This window comes from Miscanthus floridulus, chromosome 19 (genome assembly GCF_019320115.1).
Source record: "Miscanthus floridulus cultivar M001 chromosome 19, ASM1932011v1, whole genome shotgun sequence".
Lineage (NCBI taxonomy): Eukaryota > Viridiplantae > Streptophyta > Magnoliopsida > Poales > Poaceae > Miscanthus > Miscanthus floridulus.
The window spans coordinates 1,670,417-1,684,841 of NC_089598.1; the positions used below are offsets into that span (position 1 = coordinate 1,670,417).

General features: G+C 40.5%; 1 protein-coding gene and 2 pseudogenes across 1 annotated transcript; 2 read left to right on the forward strand and 1 right to left on the reverse strand.

Moving 5' to 3' along the window:
- Positions 1-3,003: 3,003 nt before the first annotated feature.
- On the reverse strand, positions 3,004-6,755 carry LOC136528739 (uncharacterized; annotated as a pseudogene).
- Positions 6,756-7,263: 508 nt separating this feature from the next.
- LOC136528741 (uncharacterized) lies at positions 7,264-8,387 on the forward strand. The gene is made up of 4 exons (XM_066521717.1): positions 7,264-7,778; positions 7,902-7,995; positions 8,077-8,151; positions 8,265-8,387. Exons 1-4 carry the CDS (start codon positions 7,264-7,266, stop codon positions 8,385-8,387), a joined length of 807 nt encoding a protein of 268 aa, XP_066377814.1.
- Positions 8,388-10,092: 1,705 nt separating this feature from the next.
- LOC136528742 (uncharacterized) lies at positions 10,093-13,493 on the forward strand (annotated as a pseudogene).
- Positions 13,494-14,425: the final 932 nt, after the last annotated feature.

Consider the following 14,425-nt stretch of genomic DNA (forward strand, 5'->3'; position numbering starts at 1 on the left):
GGGACTGCTTCGACCACTCTCCGACCACGGCTCGGGGACTTCGTCGCTCGCTCCTCGACCTGTGCTCGGGGACTGCCCCGACCACTCTCCGACCACGGCTCGGGGACTTTGCGTCTCGACTACATGTGACTAGCAACTCGCATACAGTTGGGATATTTTTTCTCACTTAGACCTTGCTACAAGGCTCGTACCTCGCCTTCCAGCAAGCTCGGGGACTACATCGGTACGATGCACCTGTCGGTGCATCTCGTATCGCCTGTACGACGATTGGGTTCTCAATTTAACTGGGAATTCTTTTTAGACCCTGGCACCACGTGCCTAAGTCACCTACTACCAGGCTCGGGGACTAAGTGGGCACACTTCACCTTGCGGTGAATGTGCTTGTTTTTCGACCACTACGCCTCTGATGATCAAAGATGCTACGCTTCAAGACGCACTTACATTTCTTTTCAGAAATACAAGTGGGCACACTTCCTGGGACGGAAATCTTTTTCTTTCTTCTTAAGAGCACCATACATTCTTCGGACAACCTACTTCTCCGGCGACAATGGTGGTCGGAGATGTCAAGAACTCAAGCCTCACTGTTTGGAGAAGGTTAAAATGGCGTGTCGCATCAGAATACATGGCGCTCGGGGACTAGCTATGGGGGATATACCCCCGGGTACCACAAGATGGTACATGGGCCGCACCATCCGAGGTGGCCCGGCCCGTGAGATCAAGGCGTACATGGCAAGATTACAAGTTGTACTAGATATTGTAATAGTACCAAATAGGATACTTTACTTGTAACCCTCCTCCTCCAGAGTATATAAGGAGAGGCAGGGGTCCCCCTCAGGGACAGATCATACGGTATACATCTCAATACAATACACCAAAGACACAGGACGTAGGGTATTACGTCGATCAGGCGGCCCGAACCTGTCTAAATCGCTGTCTCTGCGCCTTGTGTCACCATCCGGTTCCTGATTACACGCATCCTACCGATAATCTACCACCACGGGCACCCCCCTCGGTGGACTGCCGACCATATTTCGTCGACACACCCCACACCAAACGAGTGGCTGCACATGCTCCCATGCACTGTCCCGCGGAAAGGACCACTACAGGAAGACCGAGCATTAGTGATAAAATGTGGTGGCGAAATCTTAATTTGTCACTGATTCCCATGTTATTAGTGACCAAACTAATTTTCATCACTATTGCGTCGATTATTAGTGGCAAACTACTATATCGCCACAGGATGCACCTTCGGTGGCGAATTTAGTGATGAAACATTAATTTGTCACTAATAAATAGGTTAATTGTGACTAAATATTTATTTCCTCACAGTTTTGCCATCTACCGGTGACAAAATATTATATCACCACACGGTTCAAGGTCAGTGAGAAAATGTTGTGGCAAAATTGTATTTTGCCACTATTTACCATCTTAATTGTGACTAAACAATTTCCCCCCACTATTAGTACGTTAATCTGTGACAAAATTTTGCTTCGCCACATGGTAGCTGATGACTGAGAAATTTTTGTGGCAAAATATTCTTTTGTCACTTGTTACCAAGTTAATTGTGAGAAAATAAATTTTTCTTGTTATATAATATTTATATTAGTGATAAAAACATGTGTTCCGTATGATAAATAATTAGTGGTAAATATTGTATTATCATGGGTCCCACTTGTCAGTCAAACTCCACCTTATCTTTTTTTTTTGAAACAATATCTTCTCAAGTTTTCTGCAGCTCCAATTACTGGACGGAGCATCTCCCGCCGCCCCCAAGCTTAGAGCTCCGCCAAGCGCCGACGAGCTCGCCCATAGTCGTCGGCCGTCGATGCCCTTGCCCATGGCTGCACCAAAGCTCGCACGTGCAGCACTTAGCAAGCTCTCCCACGGCCGCAGCCGCCTATCTCGACGAGTGTCTCCGGCCGCCCCCAGCTCGATGCTTCTGCTCCACGCCGACGAGCTCGCCCATGGTCTCCGGCCATCCCTGCTCCCACCTGGATCCACCGAATCTCGCCTCGCACTCGACGAGCTCGCCCACGGTCGCCGCTGCCAATCTCGACGAGCTCACAAAAGGTCGGATTCGCTGCGTCCCTGGCCGCGGCCATCTGCGCCCGAGGAGGAAGACGCCGAGCCGCTTGCTCGCGCCGTACTGTGAGCCGGGTACGGTCATCTTGTGGGCGTCAACACGGGTAGGGATGCGGGCAGCCCGCTCAGGCATGTGGCGGGCGGCCGCGTTTGGCGGGCGGTCGTAGCTCGGGCGTGTCTGTAGTGGAGCACTCGAGCTTCAGGGCCGCCTGTGCAGCTAGCGGCTCGTGTGGCCAGGGGCCTAACATGGCGGCTCATCCGAGGTCATAGGATTGGATAGTAAGCACTGTTGCTCTCCAGTTTAGATTATTTGATCAATTCACCATATTTGCCTATTCGATTGTCTGGAGTTTGAATGTAGGCTAGACGCTCAATTGCCAAATGCCTTAGTGATGTTTCAGTGGCATTGATTGGGCACTTGAACCTTGGTCATTGCATACGGGAAATGCCTTAGTTATGTTTAGTTACATAATACTAGTATATTATGTTGTAATTCTGTAATTGAAGTAGAAATTAGACCTCTATTATCTTAGGTTTTAGTGACTTATGTACCAGTTAATTTGGTTGTGGAAACAAAAAGACACAAGTTTGTCTTGTAAGGATCCAGAACGGAAGTAAAATTAGTGAGAACGAACAAAAGCAAGCGCAAATCCGGATGGCCATAGTAATACGTGAATTGACAATTTGTGGATGAATAGCTTGTTTATAATGAATATATATCATATTACCAGGGCTTGGAAAACTGATAAGTATTAGGAAATAAAACATAGCTGAAAATGCCAGAGTGACCATGATATCCTAAATGCTTATTTGTTTGACACTACTGTGTAGTGTTTGTAAAGCAAGTGACCAAGGAGATGAAGCTGCATCTCATATATATATATTCCCTTTAGAAATTTCAGCTTGATTATCAGTTATTTGCTAGTCGTTATCTATTTCTTCTTCCGATTCACTGTCTTCGTCATCTGAATCCATGTACTCACCACCTTCGCTGTCATCACTTTTAGATTCTTGTTGCTCATCTTCATCCTGAACGTCACCCTCGTAATGGAGTATCGGATTACCTTCCACAGCCACAGGCATACCTTCAGCTTCCGCTTCAACTTGAGGTGTGTCCAATATACTTGTGTCATCATCTTCTATTGTATTTGGATTCGGCACAGTTATTACTTCATTTTCTTGGCAAGCTTCAGGACTGGATTTACTTGATTTAGTAGTGGCATCTTCTTCGTCAGTGGGAGGAGTGTCAAAATAATCATGAGGTTTAGTCTTTACCACGATATACCATTTTGGATCTTGAGTATCATTCACATAATATACTTGCTCTGCTTGCGAAGCCAAAACATATGGCTCATCTGTTGACAACCTGCGAGTAGTATTTATCATTATGAACCCATACTTATCTTCTTTAACTCCCTTTGTTGTATGTACATCCCACCATTCACATTTAAAAAGAACAACCTTATGAGTCCCAAATAAAAGCTCCACAATATCTATCAAGACACCAAAGTAATCTTTGTTTCTAGTTCCTTCATCGCCCTTGACAAATACTCCACTGTTTTGTGCTTGAAATAGGGCGTCTCTGTCCCTTGTGTTAAATCTCCATCCATTGACCATATAACTTGAGAAATGTGTCACTCTAGTATCGGGTCCTCTTGCTAGATCAAACAATTCATCAGAAACAGAAGGATCTCCTTTGGAATACATAGTTGATATCTACATGAAGCACAGTAGTTAATTAAGCTACCCAAAAGAAATAATGTAATAAATACATCCTTATACTTACATGATTCTTGAACCACTGAAAGAACTCTTTCTCATGCCGCTTGTCTACATTTTTGGTGCTCTGTGTCCTTAAATATTCCTTGTGAATGCTGTGACATAGGAGAATAGATGTTACAAAATTGGAGGTCCACAGTTCAATGAACATCTTAGGAGTGGCTTACCCTGTATATGGAGAAGCCTCTTCACAGTTCTTTAGAACGTAGGCTTGTGCTTTGTTCAATTCATTCATCTCCATCTCACAATATCTATTCCCAAAAAGCCGTCTTCCAATTTTGGCAAAAATCTGGAGCTGTGTGTTGCTATTGTTATCACCACTGTCATCATTACGGCTTGGCCTGTTGATTCTTGTCTCAATTCCATGCAAGTACATAGAACAAAGAGTCACACATTCCTGTAACACTACAGCCTCAGCAATTGCTCCCTCTGGATGAGCTTTGTTTTTTACAAATGACTTTAGTCTGCGCAAGAATCTCTCGATGGGATACATCCATCGATATTGCACAGGACCACCTACCATTGCTTGTTGAGCTAAATGGATTGGTAGATGCATCATTACATCAAACATGGATGGAGGAAATATCTTTTCTAATTTGCAAAGAGTAATAGCAATTGAAGAATCAAGCCTTTTAAGGATATCCACATCTAACACTTTTGAGCAAATTTCTCAAAAAAAGTTGCATAGCTCAATTATTGGAAGACAAATATCAGCCGGAAGCATGCCGCGAATAGATAGTGGAAGGTATCTATGCAGAAACACATGGTAATCATGGCACTTCATCCCCGATATTTTAACATTTATTGCGTCTACATAATTAGATACCTTTGCAGAATAACCATCTGGGACTTTGATTTTTGTCAAGAACTCGCAAAATGCTTTCCTTTTAGGTCCAAAAAAGTGTATAAGGTGCATTGTGAAATAAAAATTTTCCATCATTTGTGGGAGTCGCATGAAGTTTTGGTTGTATTCCCATGATTTCCATATCAAATCGAGAATTAATGTTATCCTTTGTCTTCCCCTCCTGTCCAAGCAAGGTACCCGCCAAACTTTCACCAACATTCTTTTCAATGTCCATGACATCTAGGTTATGTCTTAGTGTCAATTTGCTCCAATAAGGGAGTTGAAAAAATATACTCTTTTTCTTCCAAACACCATACACTGTGCTGGAACGTTTCCTTTTCTTGTCAGATTTCCCAAATATAACCTGAATGGCAGCATAATGATAGCAATGTTACACCTTTGAAATTACATCAAAATATCATAACTCATATCATATTTATTTACAAAAAGAAAGCTGCATAGACTTAAATCTTTTTGTATGTGTACCTGAGTAAACTTTTTGTATTGTGAAAGAACTTCAGCCCCTGATAATGGTTTTGGAGCACATCTCCTTTCCCTTTGGCCATTAAAAGAAGTAGTATTGTTCCTCCAACTTTGTCTTGATGGTAGGAATCTCCTGTGTCCCATGTAGCAACCTTTTCTTCCATTGGCTAGCCATTGGTAGCAAGTGTCGGTATGATAGGATGGACATGCATATTTTCCCTTTGTGGACATTCCTAATAAATTCCCTAAAGCAGGAAAATCATTAATTGTCCAGAGCAATGCAGCTTTTAGTGTGAATTTACGCTTCGTCGAAGCATCATAGGCCTCCACCCCACCCCACAACTCAATCAGCTCATCAATTAATGGCTGTAGATATACATCAATGTCGTTGCCAGGTGCTTTAGGGCCAGGAATGAGCATTGAAGTTATCATATAAGGATCTTTCATGCACATCCAAGGAGGTAGGTTATACATCACAATAACAACGGGCCATATGCTGTATGATGTGCTCATATGTCCAAAAGGATTGAATCCGTCACTAGCAAGCCCAAGCCTAACACTGCGCGCATCTGATCCAAATGATGGGAAATTTTTGTCAAAATCCTTCCATTCCTTTGAATCTGCCGGGTGTCTCAAATATCCATCATCAACTAGCTCCTCTTTGTGCCAACGCATAGTTGCAGTTTTGGAACACATATACATCCTTTTCAATCTTGGTATCAATGGGAAATAGCGCAGCACCTTCTGTGCAACCTTTCGAACTCTTCGCCTTCGTGATTTGGATGCATTGTTCTGGTCATCACTTTTCTACCTAGAAAGCTTGCACACTAGACATGACTCAGCTTTAGCATAATCACCTCTGTACAGAATGCAATCATTTGGGCATGCGTCTATACGCTTGTAATCCAATCCCAAATCTGACATGACTTTCTTAGCATCGTTGAATGACTTTGGAGCCTTATTCTTGGTAGGAAGTACCTTCCAAAACAGAGTAAATAGAGCATCCATTGCATTTCCACTCAAATCATATAGGCACTTGATGTTCATCATTTGCACAATGAACGATGGTGTAGAGTAGGTACTGCATTTTGGGTACAGCTCATTGTCTGCCTCTTCAAGAAGTCTATAAAATTTGCTAGCTTCTTCAGTAGGACCTGTAGATGCGGTCGTGTCATCCTGCAAGCAAGGTGATGAACCATCAAATGATCCCAAGTTGGCATTCACAGCATTTCCAAAATCATTCACCATCTCACGCAGACCATAGTCATCATGATCTTCCATGTTGTCGTCACTGTCTTCTGAATCTGACACACTCTCTCCATGATGATCCCATACTCTGTACTCTTTCCATATTCCATTCAGCATGAGATGCTCCATTATAGATATCTGATCAGCAAAGTAATTGTTTTTGCAGATTCTACAAGGACATCGAAGGAGCTTGTCCGCACTGCAGCCAGAAAAAGCAAACTCAATAAATTTTTTAGCTCCTTCTTCGTATCGGGGAAGCCTCCTATTGGATATGTCCATCCAACTTTTGTCCACAACCATCCTGTCATTGAGGAATGAATTGTTTACAAAACTACAGTTTGTCAAGTTATTGCATTAAGAAGAATCTTCCATTTTTTTTCTTGAATACGCGATATCATTGCATTAAGAAGAATCTTTCATTTTATAATTCCTGGATGTTAGTATCTAGATTATTTTGATATTGCATTTTCCTACCTACAGGTTTGTGAGTCTTATTACATCTCTTGTTTGATGTTTTTAATATTGTTGTTTATGAACCAGGTATCAGACAATGCACCATTATATGGTGTTTGTTTGCATGTTCAGGAAATAGTTCAAAAGGCACCTGGTATACTAGGTGCAGTTTCACCCTTAAACCCTAATTCCTATAAGCCAAGTCGTTTCTTGGTTTCTGCACCACGTTGTTACTGTCTACTTACAAAGGTACCTTTTTTGAGCTACACTATGAGATGCTAAACAGGTTCGTTTTTAGATCTAACATATATTTATATATTTTGATCCAAGATTTCATCAATTCAGTTCTAAGGATATGGTGGTGTGTCTATTCTATGAACAGAATTATTGCACATGAGAGGCTTGACAGGATAACGCAGTTTGCAAGTGAAATTGCTCTGCCTGAGCTAGTTCCTTGTCCTGTGAAAGAACAAGATGGAGTAGACGGTGATTTTGATTCCTCAAATGGGATTCCATACATTGACTGGACAGAATATGCTGTACCTGTCAACAGTATATCAGGTCTCATTTCTTCATCAAGTGTTCCATCAGAAAGGGACATGTCTTCATTTTTGTTCAGGAGCTGGGAGCCTAATTCTTCCCAGAGTATATTTGCTAGTGAGATTTCAGATTCTAGTTATGTAAGAGAAGTTGAGAAGGAGGCAAGGCATAGTTTCCAGCATTACGAAGACTGTATATCAGGGAACTTGGAACCACGTTGTGATAGCTTTGGGAGAGCAAGTTACATATATGACAATGGGAATACTTCCCCAGATCTTCTGTCCATGCATTCTCCTGCCTCTAGAAGATTAAAGCGCGCACAAAGCGTGGAGTGTTTATCTTTAGAAAGGTGAACCTTTGAATAATGATTTCCTGGTATTGTGAAGTAGTTGAATCTTTTCTTTCTCCGAAATTGTTACTGATCATGTTGGAATACATATCATTGTGAACTGTGACACATCTTGTATGACAGTTCAGTCAAAGGTGCCGCATCAGATGAAGAATATGAAGTAAATGTGAAGCATGAAGTGATTGTTGATGATGAAAAAGTTATAGGATGGGCTAAGGTTTGCCTGACATATTCATGCTTCACAAATACCATCAGACGGCTCTGATTCTTACTGATCAAAGACATGATGGTTTTTTAGGCACACAATAATGAACCTCTACAGATTGTTTGTGGTTACCATGCTCTTCCTCTGCCACCTCGTGGTGGTGAACTTGTATTCCTGCATCTGGCTGCTTCAAGAACAAACACGTGTACGGTCTTGAAAGGGGAGAGGCTTCAGATGGAAACAGGAATGATAGTGCGGACAACTTGTATTTTGATCAAAAGTATTACCTGACGGCAGAGGTGTTGGACATCAGCATCTCAGCTCTGCACCAGTGGATCGGTGATAAGAAGCAAATGGATCAACGGGCGGCGGCCATAGCAGTTTGGGGGCTGTTTAGGGTTTAAGCGGTAGCCATTGAGTATTGAGTTCAGATTCGTGGGCTACCTGATCTTGGTCCAAAAATATAGGAGGTTTTCGCTCTATTTTCTTTTTCTTTCTATTTTTGTGGTGAACATTAATGCCGATGAATATGGCAGGCAGCCTGGTTACTTGTTAAGGACTTGATTTTGTATTTTACAAAGATTTAATAATTAATAAAGCACCATAATTTGCTTTATTAGTCATCGAAATATGAGTTAGTTATTTGCAAACAAAATGTTTGCCAAAACAAGACTAATATGGTTCGAATGTTGATATTTGGCATGATATTATGAGTAGAAAACTATGATATTCTATATTATTTTTTATAAATATTTAATCTATGATCTAAATAATCATTTGTTTATGATTTTTATATATTTAATTATTAGTTTAACACTTTATTTGTTATATACTCATACTTTAATCCTAACTTGTTTAATGATATTTGTTATATACGCATACACGCACACTCGTCCAAATTAATCACCACACTGGAATAAATTCAGAAAAATAGGAGCAACTACATCGTGACTAACATGGCTGGCCAGGTTCCACCATAAGAACCTAAACAGATGAGTCTCAATTCAACTTGTTTGGTTTGGTCCCCAACTCTTATATATGCAAGCTCTAGTTAACAATTTTTGACATGTTTGGTCGCCCTGTTGGGCTCATTAGACAGGCTTCTTGAAGCCACCGACCACCTGTTAGTCAGGCCAGCCAGGAACGAGGTGGGCGGCCGTTTTCGTGAAGCTAGGCCCGAGCTAGCCCTTTTATCCGCTCGCCTCACCTCCCGCTACAAGATAAAGCAACCAACAAAAACGTATCATTTCTTATACAGACTAAGCTAGGTCATGCAACCAAACAAGTTCATCTTGTATTGTTGAAGCCAGGCTTGAGCTAACCAGACTTAATTGGCTAACCGAACGCACCCATATTGAATATCTTTGACTGACCCCCGCTATGTATAATTTCTAGCCACACATGTCTTTTTATTTGTTGAAATTTAGTTATATGGCATTCAAAGAACCTTATTTTCTTTGGAAAATACCATGGAAGGACCATTTAGAGAAAACTAATTGTCAAGTGATGCGTCTTATTCGAAGAGATTTGAAGTCGAATTTTATTCTATCTAAAAAATAACAAAAATATTTTTCCAATAAACACACAATAAAATAAATTTGGTATTAAAAATTATAATTTCTAGTAGAAATATTATGGACCTTCTTTATATTTTTTTCACATTATATCTCTAGTAGAAATATTATTGGCCTTGTTTATCGTTTTTTTTCAAATTGAGCGCACTCTTTTCCTCTTAATAATTATAATTGGTGAAAAATTGTTCCCTCCAAATATCCATTCACCTTTCCCTCCAATTAATCCGTGAATTTTTTTTTTACTCCCGCCATATTGCATTGGACATCAAGTATATATATATATACATACATGGAGTCCTTTCCATCATCTACGGATCTACCAAACAATCAAAGCCAGCTCACGGAGAGAAACAGGCGACCACAAAGGTGCACTACATACTACTACTAGTATTTCTTTTTTTTGCCAAGTCTTCCTCCATCCGGCCAGCATCGTCGTTATTAGCCCCCAATGATTACTCCTATCCTGTGTCAAAGCCAAGGCCATGTATCGCGCACGCCCAGATGCCTCCGGCCACCCCACGGATCCATGATGCCGATGCGGAAAATCCACCACCGTGATCCGTCGTTGCGGCCTCCGATCCAGTTCGTCGTGGCCGCCGCCGCCGCCGCCACCACGGCCGCCGTGGCCGCGGCCAGTGCCGCCATCGCCACGGCCACGGCAAGAAGATGCGATACCCCACGGATCCATGATGCCGATGCGGAAAATCCCCGGCCTCTGATCCAGTTCGTCATGGCCGCCGCCGCCGCCACCACGGCCGCCATGCCCGCGGCCAGTGCCGCCATCGCCACGGCCACGGCCACCGCCACGGCCGCCGCCACTGCGGCTTGCACAACTGCCATCGTCGCCGCCTCCGCCATCTCTACACCGCAATAAGATGCAATACCTCCAATTCTATACTGATATCTTGATTTCGATCTATGAATATGCATCACATCCATACCATATTTGTACTGGACACCAACCTACGACACCCATGCCTCCAGCCCGGTCCAACTTTATATTTCTCAAATTGTTTTTTGATAGATTGTTTCCATCCTTTGTATATGTCTCAAATTATTTTTTTCGTCAGATTGTTTCTTTTGGTAAAATATCCATTAATTTGATGGCTATATTTCTCCATCAATTCCATTGTTGTTTTGCAGGGAAAATGGCTCCACGGGTGCCGCCATGGGTGCCTCAACGAACAATTGCTGAAATGGATACATAATTTGATGAGCTTGCCTCTGCTTTATCCAAAGATCCAAGGGACCAATTGACCTCTGGTATAGGTTTGTTTATACATTCAGCACCACCAAATATTTCTTTGCGTAAAAATTTTGATGTATTGTAGCATGTTGCATGAAAGGAAATTAGGAAAGCTACAATTTTCTGCAGCCTCGTTTCTAATATAATGTTTCTATATTGCTTCTAGTGTATAAGAAAACTTACATGATCTTTTGTTAAGTTCATGTGATGTGTCTTCTAGTTATCAGCAACTCGACTTATTAGTACTGATAGCGATTCCATTAATAATCTCCATGAGAACATGCACGTTCTTGACTTCTTGTTTAATTGAATGCACCATTACTTGTTCATAGATCTGAACGAGAGCTACTATGAACAAACACATGGGGTTTGTGTTCATGCCGATGTCAAAAATCCTAGTTATATTACTTGCAACTGTGTTCACTTGCATTACTTCGTGTGCTAATGGTACAATAAAAGATAGCCATTTCTGTTGTATTTAGTTATGTAAAATTTACAAAATGCCTATTTTTGTTTCTACAGGTGAAATAACAACCAGGTTACGTTCACGTGGCTCTCGAACTGACAATGAACGTGATCAATTTGATTCAGATGTGGCAATGGATGAAAATAATCAAATAAATGCCGCAACACACAACACTGAAGGTGTTTCGCTAATCTGAAACCTGCTTCTTTACACCATTGTTTATTTCGCTGATTTAGCTAGGTACTGTTATATTGATCTACATTTATTTCTTTATATGACATAATAACAAGTGCTACATTTAGCATGTCACAACATGTTATACTAATCTAAAATTTGATTCTTGACACTATAGAGTACAAACATTACATTTAATTACCCTTGTTCTTTTCCATAAATTAACTAGGCCTTGCTAAGAGTGGAAGAAAACTTACAATTAACAATCAACTTCGCAAGAGAAGAGCAAAATGAAAGCATATTGATATAAAGTTCCCTAAAGAGATTGCAAAAGTGTGTGGAGAACATGCTAGTTTATTTAAAAGTGAGATAACAGTTCTTGTAAGAACTGTACCACTCCAAGTGAAGAAGTGGAGGGACATGGATAAGTTTCATCCTGGTACTACTACATCTATTTGGAGAAAACTAAAGGTGACCTACTTTTCATATGAAATGAATATATTTGGCATGCATAGGTTATCATTGCATTCAGTGGCCGGTTATTACAATATATCTTTGCTGTACAGCAAAAGTTTCCTGAGCTTTCAGAAGAAGATAAAGATTGTGCCATGAGACAAGTAGAGAGTCAATATAATAATCGGCGTTACCGTCTACTTCAAGCTTACCGAAACAACAAGCCAAGGCCACAACATGTCTCACCAGAAGGTTGGCAATGGTTGATAAGGAATTTGTGGACGGATGATGATTTTCAGGTACATATGACTCATGTCCTAAATTACAGTGCTGCATAATTGTTAATGATATATTTATGCAATTTGTAAACCAGAAAAGGAGCAACCAAAACTCTATCAACTGAGGAAAGCAAGAGATGGGGTCCAAAGTAGGAACTAGATCAATTGCTCAAATCGTTTACGATCTGGTGAGGAAAATAGTTACTAGGCAGATTTTTTTCTGTTACACATCGTTCTGAATTAGTGAATATATGCTTTTGTTATTCTAATGCAGCGAGACCCAGAAACTGGTGAATGGCCTACTACTATGCAAGTTTGGAAGGCTACATATCAAAAGGCTGGTGGGACATGGTCCATTCCAACGGGTGAAGAAATAATGGTATGACCATATTACTTCCCTTTCTGATGGCATCTTTGGGTTTCACATTTGTCAATCTGTATCCTACCTTTTGAACTAGGATTAGGTGGAAGTGGTGTGTTTTTTGTATGAAAAAGTATGGTAGTAGAATTATGTATGACTCTTTCATGGTTATTATCTCTGCAATGTAGTCTCTGTATTGTTCATTTAATGAGTTGAAAAGTCTAGGCACTACGAAAAGTTTGCAGTATCTCTAATCATGAACAATATCGTTTTATTAAGCTGTTTGTAAATTTCATATATTATTTAATTTGTCTGCAATTTTCAATTATTAGATAACATGTTTGTAGATTTTTTTGAACAGTAGCAACTCTGAGAACATTTGGATGTTACACTATCCTATAGCTAATTTGTGCTCATACCTATGATTCATTACATGAACGCTTTTGCCTGCTGTGTAGTATATGGGTTCTTAATTAGTTTGTTTTTTCATGCTTTGCAGACCAAACTACATGAAGCTGCTGGGATACATCAAGAAAAGATTTCTTCTGCGCCCGTGCCAATAGTGGAGCACTTCGCACTAGTTCTTGGTCGAAAGCCGAACCATTCACGTGGTGTTGGCATTCGTGCTGTAAACCGAGTGGCTGAGGAAAGAATCAGATTGCAGGTGCAAATTGAGGCTTCAGAACAGCGTGAAGCTGCAGCTCGAGCACGTGCAGATGCTACTGAGCAACGTGCTGAGGCTGCTGAGCAACGAGCACAAGCTTTGGAAGGCCAAGTTTCCACGGTGGTCGAAACAAATGCACAACTGCAAGAAGAGCAGCAATCCCAACGTGATGAGATGAGTTCTTTGCATCAAGCACAGAGTGAAGAAGTTGCTCGCCTAGTGAGAGAACAACTTGATCATCAAATAGCTGCATTAATTGCACGCATTGGTGCCTCACAGCCTCCAGCATCTTAGAGTTTAAACACTTTAGTTGAATAATTATTGTGAGACTTTAAAGTAGTGTCAAGAGAGTTATTTTGAGGTTTGAGTGTTCTTAGTTTTATGTAATGCTTGAATGCCAAATTTGAATTATTGAAATAAATATTATTGGTGCAGATTTGAAATAATCATATTGCTATAATGTACATTTGTTGAGCTATTTTTGTCACTACAACAAGTATAATAATGATAACTTGGTCGCCACAACATCTAATGTGTTTCACACAATTGAAACTTATTTTGTGACAAAACTTGTCCAGACTAATATTTTCCTACAAATGCTATGCTTTTTTGTGATGAAACTATTGATACATTTTGTCTTGTCAGTTCTCACAAAAAGATAATTTTTTGTGACAAAGGTTTGCCACCGTAGTTTACATGTGAGGATTAGTTTGCATCACAAATGAAAAGTATTTGTGTTAACAAGTTACCACTTTTTCCCATACATATTGTGGTAAACAATTAGACACAATTATAATTTAATAGTGAGAACAAGCATCGACACGACAAACTCAAGTAATGGCGAAACTTCTATCACTAATATGTAGTCTTTAGTGACCACAAAATTTGTCACTTTTACAATGGTAATTGTGACAATTATATTGCCATAGATTCTGTATAGTTGTGGCAACTATTATCACCACTAAAAACATGATGAGTGGCATCATTTTTTGCCACTAATGCATATGTTTTTGTGACAACAAATGAGCCACAAATGGTCCCGTTACTAGTGGCAGTACAATTTGTCACTAATGAGTATGGTCATTTGTGGGGAACAAAAATTCATCACTAGAGTATCTGTGAGGCGAGTATTTGTGGCGACTAGTGGCGATTTAAAAATTCGCCACAAAGTCTGGTTTGTGGTGAAAAAATAAGCTTTTGTGATGAAAATTTTCGCCACAAAAACC